We start from the raw sequence: 15,869 nt of genomic DNA on the forward strand, positions 1-15,869 counted from the left end.
TATAAGTGACAGAGTGGTAGAATAAGGGGAAATATGTTAGCAATCACCAAAAAGACAGACTGACTGGAAATGTATTTCAACAGAAAATATTAATACACAAATAGTATATACATTAACTAATTTTAGTAGATACAGAAAAGCTCCCAATATAATGAACTTAAAGAACCAAAATGTTCAATATACCATTTATTTTATTAAGAGATGACACTTATTGCATCTGGGCCACTGTGCAAAACTTACTGTATACATCATTTAATTCCCACAATTAGTCTACAAGTTGAGATTATTTTGCATGTGATCTTCCAATTCTAAGTTATTTGATCTGAATTTCCACTTTCAACTAATAAATGATCATTTTTCATTCCCTCTTGTAAACAACTAGAAAATCCAAGAATTCCACTCTTAATGTCATGCAATGTACAGAAGAGGCACAGCATGGCAAAACAATTTAGGAAAACACCTGAATTAACATTCTCAATTTAAAAAAAAAATAATAATCTCCTCATGAAATAAAAAGCTCTAATTGCTGTTATTAGAAAACAGATTCTTGGCCGGCGCTACAGCTCAATAGGCTAATCCTCCACCTTGCGGTGCCAGCACACCAGGTTCTAGTCCCAGTCAGGGCGCCAGATTCTGTCCCGGTTGCCCCTCTTCCAGGCCAGCTCTCTGCTGTGGCCCGGGAGTGCAGTGGAGGATGTCCCAAGTACTTGGGCCCTACACCCCATGGGAGACCAGGAGAAGCACCTGGCTCCTGCCTTCGGATCAGCGCGGTGCGCCGGCTGCAGCGGCCATTGGAGGGTGAACCAATGGCAAAAAGGAAGACCTTTCTCTCTGTCTCTCCCTCTCTCACTGTCCACTCTGCCTGTCAAAAAAAAAAAAAAAAAAAAAAACAGATTCTGCAAACCAAAGCATCTACTTTATACCATTTGCAAAAAGATTATCAACACACCAAGATACGGCCCACAAAAAATTTAGTTTATTTCAAAGAATTCTCTTAACAGTGAATATGGATTTGAACATAAAGGCAAAAACCAAATATAAAACTCTATATTTCATGACTTTTTTTGCCAATATAGAGTAAAAACTTCTGTAGTACTGCCCAGTTCAAAATTTTCAAATGGTTCCACTCTACGTACTTTATAATTCAAATTTAGTCCAGCATTCAAGACCTCCATCTTGTTGATACATCTTTCCCTATTTAAAAAATCTTATCCAGAATGTATAATTGTTTTCCCATTTTGATACATGTTCTTTTTTCTTCAAAGTGTCCTTTTAAACAAATACAAGTAACTACTTCCTGTGTGAAAGTGATAAACTACTAGTGTTGTACAAAAGAAGGCATTACGTAGTTTCTATAAAAAAATCTTTTACTACTTTCTATTAGAACTCTTTACATAGTTTTCATCTCCTAGCTCATACCTTAAACTAAACTACTGATACTTAAGGTATATATACTTCCAACTAACCTGTATAGCTCTAAGATACTTAACTCCTGGCTCAATACTTTTACTTATTGAATTTTGCCCAAAAGGTACTTATTTTTTACATGACTCCCTTCTGCAGTTAAAGTTTTGGTTTCTATTTTTATTTTTAAATTTATTTTTCCTATTTTTTGAAATGTAGAGAGAGAAAGATTTTTCATCTGCTAGTTCTCTCCCCAAATGTCCACTGGACTAGGCCAAAATCAGGAATCCGTAACTCAATCTTGGTCTTCCACATGGGTGGCAGGGACCCAATGACATAAGCCATCATCTGCTGCCTCCAGAGTTTGTGTGTATCAACAGAAAGTAGGATCTAAAGCAGAAAAGTCAGTGTTTGGGTGTCCCAAGTGCTGTCTTAACCACTGTGCAAAATGCCTACCCCTATAGCTCAAGTATTAATACTTAACCTACATGCTCTTGAACTTACTTATTAAAACATTTTAATTTCCTTGCTTACACCCATGTTTCCAGTGATTTCACATTGTACCAATAATCTTGGTGCAAAACTGAAACTCCTGCACTGTTATAAAGATGATAGGGTCCCTCAGCAGCTTTTATACCCACGGTAGCACAGTGAACAATTACGCCAACTTGGGATGCTCAATCCCATATTGGTAGCACCTCAGTATGAGTCCCAGCTCTACTTCTGATTCTAACTACCTGCTAACAGGTACCTGAGAGATTCTAGTTGAAAATTCAAGTAGTTGGGTCCCTGCCACCAATGTGGGATACTCAGACTGACTTCAGGGCTCCTGGTTTCAGCTTGTTTGTAGTTGCAGGCACCTGGGGAGTGAACTAGTAGATGGGAGATTTCTTTCTCCTCCTTTCTCTGCCTCAAATTTTTTTTTTTTAATTTTAAGACTTTTTTTTTTTTTTGACAGGCAGAGTGGACAGTGAGAGAGAGACAGAGAAAGGTCTTCCTTTGCCATTGGTTCACCCTCCAAAGGCCGCCGCGGCCGGCGTACCGCGCTGATCCGATGGCAGGAGCCAGGTGCTTCTCCTGGTCTCCCATGGGGTGCAGGGCCCAAGCATTTGGGCCATCCTCCACTGCACTCCCTGGCCACAGCAGAGAGCTGGCCTGGAAGAGGAGCAATCGGGACAGAATCCGGCGCCCCGACCAGGACTAGAACCCGGTGTGCCAGCGCTGCAAGGCGGAGGATTAGCCTAGTGAGCCGTGGCGCCGGCCTAAAATACTGTCTTAAAGAGCCATGGAACTCTGTCATCAAACTTATTCCACAGCGACAAAGGGGAAAGACGCAAGTCATTCTCACTCTCACATCAAATCCTTACAAGTTCAAGATGAGAACAGAATACAATTATGGTTTGAAAAAAAGGGGAACATCCAAGGAAAAAAATATTGTGACTGATTCCGTTCACAAAAACCCACTAAAATACCATACAACAGTCACCCAATGGCCGAATGTTGTATACCAAACTGCAACTAACTACAGCACTCCAAAAGCAGAGTTTGGAGGAGAAATACTCTCTGGATAATTAAGCTATCACTTTAAGGACAAACATTATAAAACTTTTTAAGTTATGAATGTAAACCATCCTAAAAAACAACATATGGCTTTCTTCCAAAAGGAATACTTCACAAAGTGTGTTCAGAGGTCCATAGGTGCTGCATTTGTTCCAAAACAAAGATTCCTACTGCCCCCATCCCTACCCCAGAGGAAATTCTGATTTAGTAGGTCTGGAGGAGAGTCCACAATCTGCCTGCTTACACTACTACTGCTAACATACTGTCCCAATGGGGATAAATTCAGAACAACACAGTTTGTTCCTGGTGATGCAGGACTCTCCATTATGAGCCTCAACTGTTGCACTGTGCTGTAACCTGACGAGCTCAGAGGGTGGTGAAACCTTCCAACGACTTGCCTCAAGTCTGAAGCTACATAATGCCAGATTCTGAGTTCTGGCAACCCTTTTTGTTTCCTGTCTCCTTCCTTACCGGCAGCCACCCCTACCCCTGTGTGTCATCTTGTAAAACAGTTCTGCCCATTTTAAAACTGCCAGTCTGAGATCAGAATTGTGTCATGGCGGAGTATAAATGGCTCTATATGAGGGCATGGGAGGAGTAACCAGGTGCACCATCTCTTCTTTAGGCCTCACTCTTTGTGATGGCCACCGGGGTTGCTCAGATACTACTTTGGGGGAAATTCCCCGAGTTCATGCCATGCTCCACCGTGTCCAGTGAGCGTCACACTTTCCTAAGTATTTGTTGAAAGCTGAATGACCTGGCGAAGTGTCACCCCGGAATGCCCTACCATGGCCCTTCACAATGGGGAAATCCCCGATTATGAGGTGCTACTTACACTAACAAACTGAATGTCGTCTTCATTTTCATCCGTTGTTGCCTCTGATGCTTCAGGCCCAGCTGGAGGGACAGATTCTATTATCTATAAAAATAAGCCAAAACATGCTTAACATGCAGCCACGCGCTTGAAGGGAGAGACTTTTCCAGAAAGCACGATGAAGACAAAAAGCTCTCGGGGAAAACAGCCCACGATTTCAGCAAACCCGACTACCATCAGACCTGGACGGAGTCCTGGTGCTTAGGAGCCGCTCAGAATCCCCACAGTTACAAAACAAGGGGCGACACAAGCTCACTACCCACGGGCAGTCCTCTCCTAAAACGTCGCTCCCAGCGGCAGAGCCGAGGCTGCAGGACCCCGCGACCATGGGAGGGCATCGGGGGGCGGCCATTGTTCCCGCCGGTTCCTTGCTCATCATACATGCGCAGGCCCAACTCCGGGCTCGGTCCGAGGGTTAAGAGACGTCGCCCCACAGGCCTGGGCGAGCACAGGCCTCCCCCCGGAGAACACAGGAAACCTTTCGCGGTTCGGCTCTCAGGACGCCAAAGCCCAAGGCTGCCCTACTCACCTCAGACCCTGGGTCTCCCATTTCTCCGCCGGCCTGACAGCACCACCGCGCCTGCTGTCCCTGCCGCAGCCGCCTAAGCTGCTGGCCCTGCCTCGGCCGCCGCCGCCGCCACGACGTCCCTTCCCGCCCTGCACTGCCCCGCGCCGCCGTCACCCGCCCCTGCGTGAGCGCCGACGCGGCTGACGCCGCAGGCTGCAAGAGACGCAGACCCGCTTGGAAGGAGGAGGAGCTCCCTCGCTGGCCCGCTAGCCCCGCGAGCCGCTTTCGCGCACTCCCGGGGTTCCTTCCTTTCGCCGCCCAGGATGCTGGGAATTGTAGTTCCTGCCAGACCCGAAAACGCGCCCCCCACCCCCCATGGATGTAAAAGAGGGGCAGACGCCTCCGAGGTAGAGCGCATGCGTTCAGGGCCGACATTGGCCTCTGGTGGGCGAAGCCGTTGTGTGGCCGGCCCAGCCCTGCCGGGAAGAGAAGCTCACGGAAGGTGGGGAGTGTGTTGAGTTGGTTTAGGTGTGGTTGTAAAAGGACATCTCGCTAATTTTCTCCGTCTTACCACTAAAGGTGGATGGTGGGAACTAATTTATGTTTTCTTTTTAAGCAGGTGGAGTATGTGTTCCTTTAGTGAAATTCTTAAGACCTAGGAAAGAATCTGGAGTGCCCTGAGGTGACCTACATCTAACCCAGCTTCACTGCCCCAGGCTCAACAAGTATTACAGTACACCCGAGGAAAAAGATCGAGAGGGGCGGACGGGAGCGCCTTCGTAAAAGTCCAGGATCCGAAGAAAGGGAGCTGAGGCCTGGCTAACCTTAACACCAAGCCCTAGACCGATTATACTTTCTCAAGGCATTCTCAAATACATCCCACTAAATAAAGTAGTCGATCTTTCTCAGTGTTCATACACGTAGCAGTCTATAAAACAGATCACCGACATTCAACTATGTGTTTTAATTTTTTCTCCAAAAATGCCTTCCCAACAAAAGGACTATTACACACACCAACAGTTGTCAATAACGTGTTTGAAAAGAATTTAAAGTGAGAAAATTCTTTTGAATCTTAGATGTCTGCTTTTGTCTGTCAGGTATGCAAGACTACCATCTAACTGGCCTATTTCGGTAATTACTGCTTAAAATTATTTCCTGCATATCCCCAAAGTGCTTTATGACATCATTGCTGTTACACTTATAGAGGACAACTGAGAATGAGACCCAGGAAGTGAATTTCTCAAATGCTGTCTATGTAAAATAAATATTTCTAAAGCTTTTAAATGTATAGGAAAAACTTGGGGCCGGCGCTATGGTGCAGGTTAATCCTCCACCTGCGGCGCAGGCATCCCATATGAGCGCAGGGTTCTAGTCCCGGCTGCTCCTCTTCTATCCAGCTCTCTGCTGTGGCCTGGGAAAGCAGTAGAAGATGGCCCTAGAGCTCCCTGCCACGGCGTGGGAGACTGGGAAGAAGCACCTGGTTCCTGCTTTGGATCGGCGATCAGCGCAGCTCCAGCCATTGTGGCCACTGGGAAGTGAACCAACGGAAACAAGACCTTTCTCTCTGTTTCTCTCTCTCACTGTCTGTAACTCTACCTCTCAAATAAATAAATAAATAAATAAAATCTTTGAAGAAATGTAAACTTGTATTTAAAAGATGCTTTTAATGTGCTGGTGGGATATTTAATAGCTTGCAGGTTACAAATTAATGGGTAAAACTCTTGGAAAACAAATAAGCAGTATGCAGCTGAAGCCAAAGCATGTTCATGCCATTCAGTTCGGTCACTGTAATTGCAGGGATTTATCCTGAGAATATATCACAGGTTTGTTTCAAAAGCAAAAGTTGGAAGACATCTCAATGTCTAATGATTCATGAATGGAATCGAATAGTTAAATTCTGGTATGTTATCTACATAAATAACTAGAGTGTTTTGCTTCCACTGAAAATGTTTACTTAACATTTCTAAAAGCTTCTTTTTCAAATCAGAGAAACCTAGTATGATTAGAACCATGTCAATCCATCAAACACACCATACCTGAAATAGGAAACCTACTTAAATATTAATAGTGATTTTTTTCTGGTTAGTTGGACTATGTATTTATAAGAAAATCTTTTGAAGATAAGAATTGTATCTGTAGTCACACAATAACCAGATTTATTTAGCTCTGTGTAGCAAAGAAGAAAAAAAAAAACACGGGCAAAACTTAGGAATCTCTCAATCTTGGGGGTAAAGGAAGGATTGGGTTGAGTGATTTTAAGGCCAATCTTATGAACTGAGGAACTGGTTAGAAGAAATAAAGTTGTTTGCTGACTGGCTCAATGTTAAATGTGAGGAATTTTAATTATGGGGAAATGTTTTTTATAATTGAGAAAGCTTTTTTATCCCCAGCAGACTTTTATTAAAGGTATACAAACTTCATGCATTTCATAAATACAACTTTAGAAACATAGTGATTCTTCCCACCGTACCCACCCTTCAACTTGCATTCCCACCCTTCTCACTCCTCCCTCTTCTATCGGGGAAGTTTTTACATGGGTTGTGTATTCATTATTTTCTTTTATGCATTAAGATCTTGAAGAGAGCACATCATTGGATTTTATGATCCTCTTAATTCTCTTGGATTTTGTCTTAAATGACATCAGAACAGATTTCTAGATTTACATCAGCAAGGTTATCTTGTTAGTCTTCCTTCAACTGATTATGTCTCAAAGAAGTCTAGGCTTCAACTTCTGTTTTTGGAGCTGGTGCTGTGGCATAGTAGGTTAAACATCTGCCTGTGGCACCAGCAGTCCTGGCTGTTCCACTTCTGATCTGGCTCCCTGATGGTGGCCTGGGAAAGCAATAGAAGGTAGTCCAAGTGCTCGGGCTCCTGTATCCACATTGGTGATCCAGAAAAAGCTTCTGGATCCTGGCTTCAGCCTGGCCCAGCTCCAGCCATTGTGGCAATTTGGGGAATGAACCAGCGGATGGAAGACCTTTCTGTTTCTCCCTCTCTCTGTAACTCTGCCTCTCAAGTAAATAAATAAATCTTTAAAAACAAACAGAAACTTTTGTTTCCATCACTTTGAAGTGACACTCTGACAGTAAGGACTCCATTTTAGAGCACCTGAGACTCCATCTTGAGAAAGTACCCCCCCACACACAGTGAAACTGCAGTCTAAAACTAAGACAATAACAGTACACTACATCCTGCTTGGCAAAACATAGAAATCCCTTAGCATGACTGCTCAAGCTTAAAACAGATAGGCTGTACCTGGATTAATGTTAAGATTGTAATTTGTGTATGTCCCACATATGATTTAGGTTGGTACCGGAACTAATGTCAAGATTATAATTTGTTAGTTTTGCATATGCTTTAGGTCAGTTTGACCCTAGTAACCATGTATTCCTCCTCCCCTGCTTGTGGTTTTTGCCTTTATAAACCCCGTTGCTTTGAGTTTCAGGGTCGAGAATTTTTCAGGGCGTGAGCCCACTCTTGACCACTGGCAATAAAGGACTGTCAAATATATCAGTACGTAGTTTCCTGTGTTTGCACTCACTCAATCACAACACCTTATCAATTTCTTGCTGTTTTTATTTTTTTAAAAGATTTATTTTATTTACTTGAAAGAGATGCAGAGAGAGGTAGAGACAGAGAGAGAGGTCTTCCATCCGCTGGTTCACTCCCCAGATGGCCACAATGGCCAGAGCTGCACAGATCTGAAGCCAGGAGCCAGGAGCTTCTTCCGGGTCTCCTACATGGGTGCAGGGGCCCAAGGACTTGGACCATCTTCTGCTGCTCTCCCAGGCCATAGCAGAGAGCTGAATTGGAAGTGGAGCCACCGGGTCTTGAACCGGCACCCATATGGGATGCCGATGCTTCAGCCCAGGACTGCTGTGCCACAGCGCCAGCCCTAGCTGTTTTTATTTAATGACAGAACTATCTGTCTACACATTCTTTGTTCAGTGACATTTAAGAATCTAGAGACCTGATTCTTGGGGCTGTCGCTGTGGTATAATGGGTAAAACCGCCGCTTTGAGCACCAGACTTTATTTTTATATCATGTCACATAATGATTCTTTCTTCTTACAATGACAAGTCTGTTGCCCATTTTCATCTAGTTACATTTTTTTTTTTTTTTTATTTTCAAGGGCATGTTTAGAGTATGGGTTACAATCACAGACAGGAGCGAGACAATGGGCTGCCCACAGAAGCCAAGGCCTGGAGTGCTGCCGAGCTATGCAGAAATTGGTTACAGAAGCTAGAGCAATACCCTCCTAATCTAATCTTTACCAGAAGCCCCAGTGTTCAAAGCAGGCCCCTTTTAAAAAGTATCCCTCTTTTGGAGTTCTTTCTGTAACTCTTTAATTTCTTTATTGTACTTATCTAAACATTCACTTAGATCTATTCCACGGTTTTGACATCCTAACCGTTGTTGTATTTGTTGCACATATTGAATTAAAGCTTTAATAACATTTATCTTTGTTTCAGTGGGAAGTTTATACCAGGGCACCTGTTGCCTTTTAACTCTTTCCCACAAATAGCTCAACTTGCATAAAGCATTAACCCCTTTTCCAACACTAACATTCAGCTTGATTAAAATTCTACAAAGCAGTGGACATTTGGGGGATTTTGAAACTAAGCGCTCTTCCCTAAAATTAGAAATACAGCAATCATTAGCGGGACCACCAGGAAGTTCCAGGTTGCTTATGTAGAGTGTAATTCCCAACAAACCTAAAACCACCAAGAGGACCACAGCTGTTGTTCTCACGCCTTGCTGAGATAGACCTTCTGCAGTGACCTTGTCAGCCAGCCGAAGTTGCTTGGCCTCGCCAGTTCACTTCCCATATGGCTGCAACCGAGCTGGGCCAGGCTGAAGCCAGGAGCTCCATCCAGGTCTCCCACATGATGGCAGGGACCCAAGTAGTTGAGCCATAATTTACTGCCTCCAAGGTGCATAAGCAGGTAGCTGGAGTAGCCAGCGCTCAAATCAGCACTCCAATACAGGTGTCACAAACGATGGCTTAAGCTGCTGTGTCAGCTGTGCCATCAACCTTGCTGTGAGTTTGTCTCTCATTTCTTCCTGTGCACACGCCTCCCACACCTTCAGGAACCCCTGGACCTGCTGGAGCTGGACTCCGGCAGTGAACCAACAGATGGAAGACCCATCTCTCTCTCTCTCTCTCCCTTTCAGATATAAGGCAAATGGTAAGTACCCTAGGTTTCAAGAGAACCAGTGGCCATCCAGCAAGTGAACCAGTAGATGAAAGATTTCTCTCTCTGTAACTCTGCCCCTCAAATAAAATAAACCTTTTAAAAAATTTTAAAGAATAGAAATACACAAATTAAATTATTAGTATAACAATGGAATAAATAGCAGGAAGAAGTTAGGAAACTCATAAATATGTGAAAATTAAGTAGCATAGTCCCAAAAATCCAATGAATCCAAGAAGAAAGAATTCAATGAGTCCAAGAAGGAATCAGAAAATATTTTGAGGTGAATGCAAAAATACAATATACCAAAACTGATGGGATGCAGCTACAGCAGTGATTAGGGAAAATTTATAAGTGCCTATACAAAGAAAAACAAAGGTAAATGAAGGAATGATTTTTTAATTAGCCGTTCCAGAATATACACATGTTTCGAAACATATTGTACACCTCATAGTTTTTAACGTGCCAGTTTAAAAATACTTTATAAAAAGGAGCACACTAAATCTAAAATGAACAAATGGCAGAAAATAATAAGGAACAGAGCAGAATTTAAGAACTCATAATATTCTAGATACTAATCCCTTGTTGCATATATTGTTTGCAAACATTTTCTTCCAGTGTGTAGCTTGTCTTTTATCTTCTCAATAGTTTATTTCATAGAGAAAAGCTTAATTTTGCTGAAGTCCAGTTTATCCATTGTTCCTTTTTATTGATCACACTTTTGGTGTCAACTCTAGAAACTCTGCTTCCCTTAGATCCTGTTTTTTCTCCTGTTTTTTTTTTTTTTCTAAAAGATTTATAGTTTTACATTTCAGCTTGTGATCCATTTTGAGTTTTTTTTTTTTTTAAGATTTATGTATTTATTTGAAGGCAGAGTTACAGGAAGAGACAAAGACAGAGATCTTCTATTCACTGGTTCACTTCCCAAAATGGCCAGTTCTCAGTCCAGCAGAAGCTAGGAGCCCAGAACCCCATCTGGGCCTCCCACGTGGGTGGCAGGGGCACAGGTACTTGGACCATCCTCTGCTGCTTTCCCAGACACACTGGAAGGAAGCTGGAAAGGAAGTAGAATAGCCAGGACTTCAACTAGTGCTCATATGGGATGCTGGCATCACAGAAAGCAGCTTAACCTCATGTGCCACAATGCCAGCCTCTAGTCCATTTCTTTTTTTTTATTTGAGAGGCAGACAGAGAGATCAAAAGCCCACCATCCGCTGGTTCACTCTCCAAATGACCACAAAGGCCATGGGTTGGCCAGGCAAAAGCCAAGTTCTGGAAATTCAACCCATGTTTCCCATGGATTGGGAGTGGCAGAGACCCAAGTACTTCAGTCATCACCTGCTGCCTCCCAGGGTTCAGATTAGCAGGAGGTTAGGCTCAAGAACAGAGCCAGGACTCAAACCCAGGACTCAAACCCAGGCATTACAATATGGGATGCAGATTTCTTAACTTATGTCTTAACTGCTAGGTCAATCGTCCACCACTTTTTAAATTTCTTTTAAGATGTGAGATTAAGGTTGTGATTTTGTTTTGTTTTCTTTTGTTCTACCATTGATATTCACTTCCTCCAACAATATTTATTGGAAAGGCTATTTAACCTCTATTTTTGCACCTTTGTCAAAAACCAAGTGGACATACTTGTATGGATCTATTTCTGGATTTTCTTTTATTTCATTGATTTATATGTCTATCTGTCCCCTAATATCACTATCTCCATTATAGCAGCTACATACATGTCTTTAAATTGGGTAGATTGATTGCTTCCATTTTAGTCTTTTAAATAATTATTGAAGCTTTTCTAGTTCATTTGCTTTTCCATAGATATTTTAGAATTCTCTTATCAAAAGTTACAAAAATCTTGCTCAGATTTTTGTTGAGGGTGCATTATATCATACATCAATTTGGTAAGGGTTGACATCTTTATTATGTTGAGTATTTCAACCCTTGAAAACAGCACACATCTTTCCATTCATTTAGATCATCTGTGATTCTTTTATCAGCATTTTGTAGTTTTTACATACAAGTCCTGTACATATTTTGTTAGTTTTATAACTATGCATTTCTTTCTTCTTCTTTTTTTGAGTAATGATAAACAGTATAGTATTTTGAATTCTGGTGTCTATATAATAATTGTTAATATATATAGGAATACAGCCTAGTTTTGTATATTGATCTAGTAATTTACAAGATGAAATAATCTACAAGTTTTAAGGTTTTTTTTTTTTTTATTTCTTTTGCAGATTCCATGGGATTTTCTATGTAGTTAAGTACATTACCTGCAAGTAGGGACAGGTTTTCTTTCTTTCTTTCCAATCTGTATACCTTCATTTCCTTTTCTTATCTGAATGTGTTGGCTAGAATGTCCAGCATTATGTTGAATAAGAGTGATGAAAGCAGACACCCATTCCTTCTTCCTGTTCTCAGGGGAAAGCATTCAGTTGTATACCATTAAGTATAATGTTAATTCTGGCTTTTGCATTGTTTTCCTGAGAGTTTTTGTAATGAATGAATGTTAGATTTTGTCAAATGCTTTTTCTGTGTCAACTGATAGGATAGTGTGGTTTTTCTTCTTTAGCCTGGTGGGGAAATACAGGTGAAGATGAGGACAACTTCTTACAGGCTAGTGAAGGTGAATGTCCTTCCCACTCAGCATTTGGTTACCATGATGTGGTCTCTGGACTTCAGAAATAATTAGGTCAGGGGTGGGTAATCAGCCTAGCTGCTAAGACTCTGACAAGATGTTAAGACTATCAGAACACCTGGTTCCAGTCCTAGCTCTGCTCAAGATTCCAGCTTCCTATTGTTGTGACTCTGGAAGGCAGCACATTCAAGTAGTTGGCCACCTGGGACCAGGACTGATTCCCAGTTCTCAACTTTGGCCTGTTTTAGCCCTGGTTGTTGACATTTGGGGAGTGAACCAGAGGATGGGAGCTCTCTGTCTCAAATAAATAAATAAACTTTAAAAATACTTCGGTGATATTTGGCATTCAATGTCCACTTTTTCTAACCAAGTCTTAATTCCTGAGGGTCATGCTAATAAGTATACTAATTGGGATAAATCGGGGAATGCAAGCTTTCAAGTCTCTAGGTTGATTCAAACTTTATTATCAATGCATCTCTGAATATAGAAAATGTATATCTAATATACGGCTCTGAAATGAACAGTTTTAGCCATAAGGATTCCTCCAGGGGCAGGCATTTTGGCCGAGACATTAAGATGCCCACATGCCATATGGGAATGCCTGTGTTCAGTGCCTGCTTCTGGCTCCTGACTCCAGCTTCCTGCTAATGCAAAACCTTGGTAGACACTGGTGATGGTTCAAATGATTGTGTTCCTGCCATCCAAATGGGAGACCCAAATTGAGTCTCCAGGTCCCAGCTATGACCCCAAGTCTAGCCCCAGTCAGATGCAGCAAGCATCCAGACAGTAAGCCATTGGAGGAGAGAGCTTGCTCGATCCTTCTATTTCTCTCTGTCTCCCTGCCACTCAAATTTTAAAAACAAAATCCCCCAAGTGCCTTACATCACTCCTGTAGTTCTCAATTATCTTTGGAAAATTGTAACATTTGGAAAGACAAGGACATGAATTAGAACAGTAATGAGAAAACATGTAAGAGCAAGTGTCCAACCAATTGGAGAAGAAACTAACCTATGAAAATTTATACAGCGTTGTTTTTGCACTTTATTTCTCCATATCCAAACTAATAGCTGGATATTGTAAACTGTAAGCCTGATAGCGTACATGCCTCGTTCAAGTAGATGACAATAATCAATTAAGTTCTCAGGGACACAAAGACAATACTGAGGAGAGGTTTAGTAAGACTTTGAAAGATGACCCGAAGCAAAGTTTGACAGTGGATATCATTCTAAACTTTTCTGTTTATTATTCTAGGGCCAACCCAAATGATTATATCATGCTAGTACTCTAGAATGACATCAGAGGGAAAGCTAAAAAAGGCACAGGAGACAATAACACAAGCCTAATTTAATTACAAGTTAAAATACAATTTGATCATAATTTAACATTTTATTCTTAGGAGGAAAGAATCTAAATTCATGCATAAATTCTGGGATATTCAGAGGTTATTTAATATTAATAACTACCGTTTATATAATGACCACTCCATGCCAGGTGCTCTGTTGTGCATATTGTATACATACCTTGTTTGCTCTATATAAAAACCTTATAAGTTAGATATTATCTTTATTATCTACATCAGATGGTAAGGAAATAAACTTTGGAAGACAAAAATAGATGGAGAAGTAATAACTAATGGGCAGTAGTAGGGAAGAGTCACTTTGCCTCAGGGAATCTAGGAGGAACTCAGAATTATAACACAGTTATAAGCAATAGAAGATGGACATACTTTGCCACATAACAAAAAGAAAGATTGAAAGATTACATACAGGAACTGTAAATCCTTCCTCTTACCCACCTATGGACTCACAAGACATCCTCTGTATTAAATAAAAATGAATCACCCAAGGCCCAGAACACCATATATAATTGTGAACACTAGTAAGAGCTGAAACAGAATTGATCAAAAGTTTATTCTTAATATTGTTACTCCTGGCCGGCGCCGTGGCTCACTAGGCTAATCCTCCGCCTTGCGGTGCCGGCACACCAGGTTCTAGTCCCGGTCGGGGCGCCGGATTCTGTCCTGGTTGCCCCTCTTCCAGGCCAGCTCTCTGCTGTGGCCTGGGAGTGCAGTGGAGGATGGCCCAAGTGCTTGGGCCCTGCGCCCCATGGGAGACCAGGAGAAATACCTGGCTCCTGCCTTCGGATCAGCGCAGTGCGCTGGCCGCAGCGGCCATTAGAGAGTGAACCAACGGCAAAGGAAGACCTTTCTCTCTGTCTCTCTCTCTCACTGTCCACTCTGCCTGTCCAAAAAAAAAAAATATATATATATATATATATTGTTACTTCTAAGCCGCTTTTATCTGCCTTGAATGCAAAACATTATCAAATATGAGAACAAAGGAAACTTCTGGAGAAGCATTCAGCACCAACCAGAACACTCACTATCAGGCTGATACTGTAGGGGACTCCAACAAAACAATTGGCTTTCTACCCAGTGACTCACAGTGAACATCCCTGGGTCACCGAGGAAACATGAACATCCAGAGACCAAACGGAAAGGCCTTGGAGAAGAAAGCAAATTTAAGATAACAAGAAAAGGGGATTTTGAGTAGAACAAATAATACCCAGAAAATATTATTTTAAAGCTAATTTTTCTGAACTCAAAAGGCTTCCATAGCCTTGAAAACTCATGACTGGAGCATAGGGAGATTACTGATGCCATAAACAGGAATGTCAATTTGTAAAGTCAACAACAACAGGAGTCACTGTGCACTTACTCCTCATGTAAGATCTCTGTCCTTAATGTGCTGTACATTCAGATTTAATGCTATAACGAGTACTCAAACAGTATTTTTCACTTTGTGTTTCTATGTGGGTGCAAACTGTTGAAATCTTTACTTAATGTATACTAAACTGATCTTCTGTATATAAAGAAAATTGAAAATGAATCTTGATAAGCATGGAAGGGGAGAGAGAGTGGGAAAGGGGAAGGTTGCGGGTGGGAGGGAAGTCATTGTGGGGGGGGGAGCCAATGTAATCCATAAGCTGTACTTTGGAAATCTATATTCATTAAATAAAAGTTGAAAAAAAGCTAATTTTTCATAGGATAAAGGGCACAGAATAAGTATATTTAATGAAAAAAGAAAGGAGAGAACAATAAATAGCTGTTAGAAAAAAAAAACTTCAAGTTATAGAAACAAAAAAGAAAGCACAGAGATTAAAAAATATATATATAGAAAAGACACAAAGAGATTCCATAATAACTGGGTTCCCAGAATAACTTCAAGAAAAAGATAAGATGAAAAGTAGGGAGGAGAAATTTATGTATAAATTATAAAAAAGTAGTAAAGTAAATTTTCCCAGATTTGAAATATGTGAGAATTCAGATGTACACAGCACAATGAAGGAAAAAGATTAAAAAACAAAGGCATTTTCATCTAATTCTAGTATATCAGAGAAAAAGAAGATTAAATGAACCACAAGGAGTTTGGAGAGATAGCTTCTGAATTAAAAAAAAAAAAAAAAAAAGAACCAGAGTTGCCTTAGGCTTCCGAATGGCAACACTGAATGTTTTCTGGTCTGAAGACATTGATAGATAGCCTTACTATCTTTCTCCTCTGAGACAGCATACAAAGAAACAAAGAAAACTCAGAAACAAAGTAGAGATAAAAAAAAAAAAGTATCCCATTTTTTTTCAGCATGTAGGTGACATAAAGTATGCAGAATCCAAAGGAAAAGCAATTAAA

At 41.3% G+C, this 15,869-nt stretch overlaps 1 protein-coding gene and 1 long non-coding RNA gene across 6 annotated transcripts in view; one reads left to right on the forward strand and one right to left on the reverse strand.

Moving 5' to 3' along the window:
• ZNF451 (zinc finger protein 451) overlaps positions 1–4,781 on the reverse strand; it is an 80,847-nt gene extending 76,066 nt beyond the window's left edge. For 4 of the 5 annotated variants that reach the window (XR_011388659.2, XM_008263071.5, XM_008263073.5 and 1 more), the window contains exons 1-2: positions 4,368–4,781; positions 3,800–3,883 (exon numbers count right to left, since the gene is read on the reverse strand). Coding sequence is in view for 3 of the 5 variants with exons in the window: in XM_008263071.5 (XP_008261293.3) it covers positions 3,800–3,883; positions 4,368–4,781 (498 nt within the window). In the remaining 2 variants the exon portion in view is untranslated. The remainder of the gene's footprint in view (positions 1–3,799; positions 3,884–4,367) is intronic. The other variant, XM_070073913.1, reaches the window with a different exon arrangement.
• Positions 4,714–5,989, forward strand: LOC127493027 (uncharacterized). Its single transcript, XR_011388660.2, has 2 exons — positions 4,714–4,848; positions 4,966–5,989. It is a non-coding gene; the product is annotated as an uncharacterized LOC127493027 (long non-coding RNA).
• Positions 5,990–15,869: the final 9,880 nt, after the last annotated feature.

This window comes from Oryctolagus cuniculus, chromosome 5 (genome assembly GCF_051225735.1).
Source record: "Oryctolagus cuniculus isolate XC-2025 breed Fujian yellow rabbit chromosome 5, ASM5122573v1, whole genome shotgun sequence".
NCBI lineage: Eukaryota > Metazoa > Chordata > Mammalia > Lagomorpha > Leporidae > Oryctolagus > Oryctolagus cuniculus.